Below are 808 nucleotides of genomic sequence, written 5' to 3' on the forward strand. Positions count from 1 at the left end.
TATTTGTTGGTGATAACTGATATTTCACTTATTAGCTGCTATGCCTGTTTAACAAACCAAGTTTACTAACAAATTAATAAAGATACCCATAAGATTTCTTTTAATGAAACTTTATCTCATCAAGATTATTTAACACTGTGTGAATATTCAACAGAAAGGGTGTTCCAAGGCTGAATTTAGACCCTTGAGTTGATTTAATGCCATGACAGGGACAGAAGCTGAAATCAGAAACCTTAACTGTTCAGTCTGAAAGTGGAAATATTGGTAATTTCCCTAGTTGGAAGTAAAATTCAATAAAGAAAACTCAAGATTGTGCATTAAACAGAACTTCCCACCTCCAGTTAGCTCTGCAATTAATTGCCTATCTCAAAATTACTTGGATGGGCCCTTCTCATTCAGGGATACACCCCTCTACAAATGTCACTAAATCACATATTATTCTGGGAGCACAATCACATTTTAACCCAAATCAAGCATTAAAGAGGGTAGAAATATCATCTCAATTTTACAAATAAATGCATACAGGTTGACTAAACAATATTTTCATGGTAACTCCTGCAAGTTTGTGATAGATCTGTATCTATAGCTATGTTTTGGCATATGTGATGTTGCCTGTCAACCCTACTTCTTCACTACAGAGTCATATCCTTTGAAAGAAATTATGTTTCCAGAAAAGGAAAATCTGAGAAATCTCTCTTACCTGGCAAAAAATGATGCTGCCACCGAGGTGCCTGTGGATACTTCACTGGCAACATACGTGCTCTGGGAAGCAGGGAAGCTGTACAGGGAGGGGTTGTCTGCATTGTAG

General features: G+C 36.8%; 1 protein-coding gene across 1 annotated transcript in view; it reads right to left on the reverse strand.

Moving 5' to 3' along the window:
- Positions 1-700: 700 nt before the first annotated feature.
- LOC103798989 (kinesin-like protein KIF26B) overlaps positions 701-808 on the reverse strand; it is a gene marked incomplete at both ends in the record, with an annotated part of 29,600 nt that continues 29,492 nt past the window's right edge. Inside the window, one exon of the mRNA XM_009071280.1 lies at positions 701-808. This exon is cut by the window's right edge and continues 56 nt beyond it. Within this exon, the coding sequence (XP_009069528.1) occupies positions 701-808 (108 nt within the window).

This window comes from Acanthisitta chloris, unplaced genomic scaffold (genome assembly GCF_000695815.1).
Source record: "Acanthisitta chloris isolate BGI_N310 unplaced genomic scaffold, ASM69581v1 scaffold6873, whole genome shotgun sequence".
Taxonomy (NCBI): Eukaryota; Metazoa; Chordata; class Aves; order Passeriformes; family Acanthisittidae; genus Acanthisitta; species Acanthisitta chloris.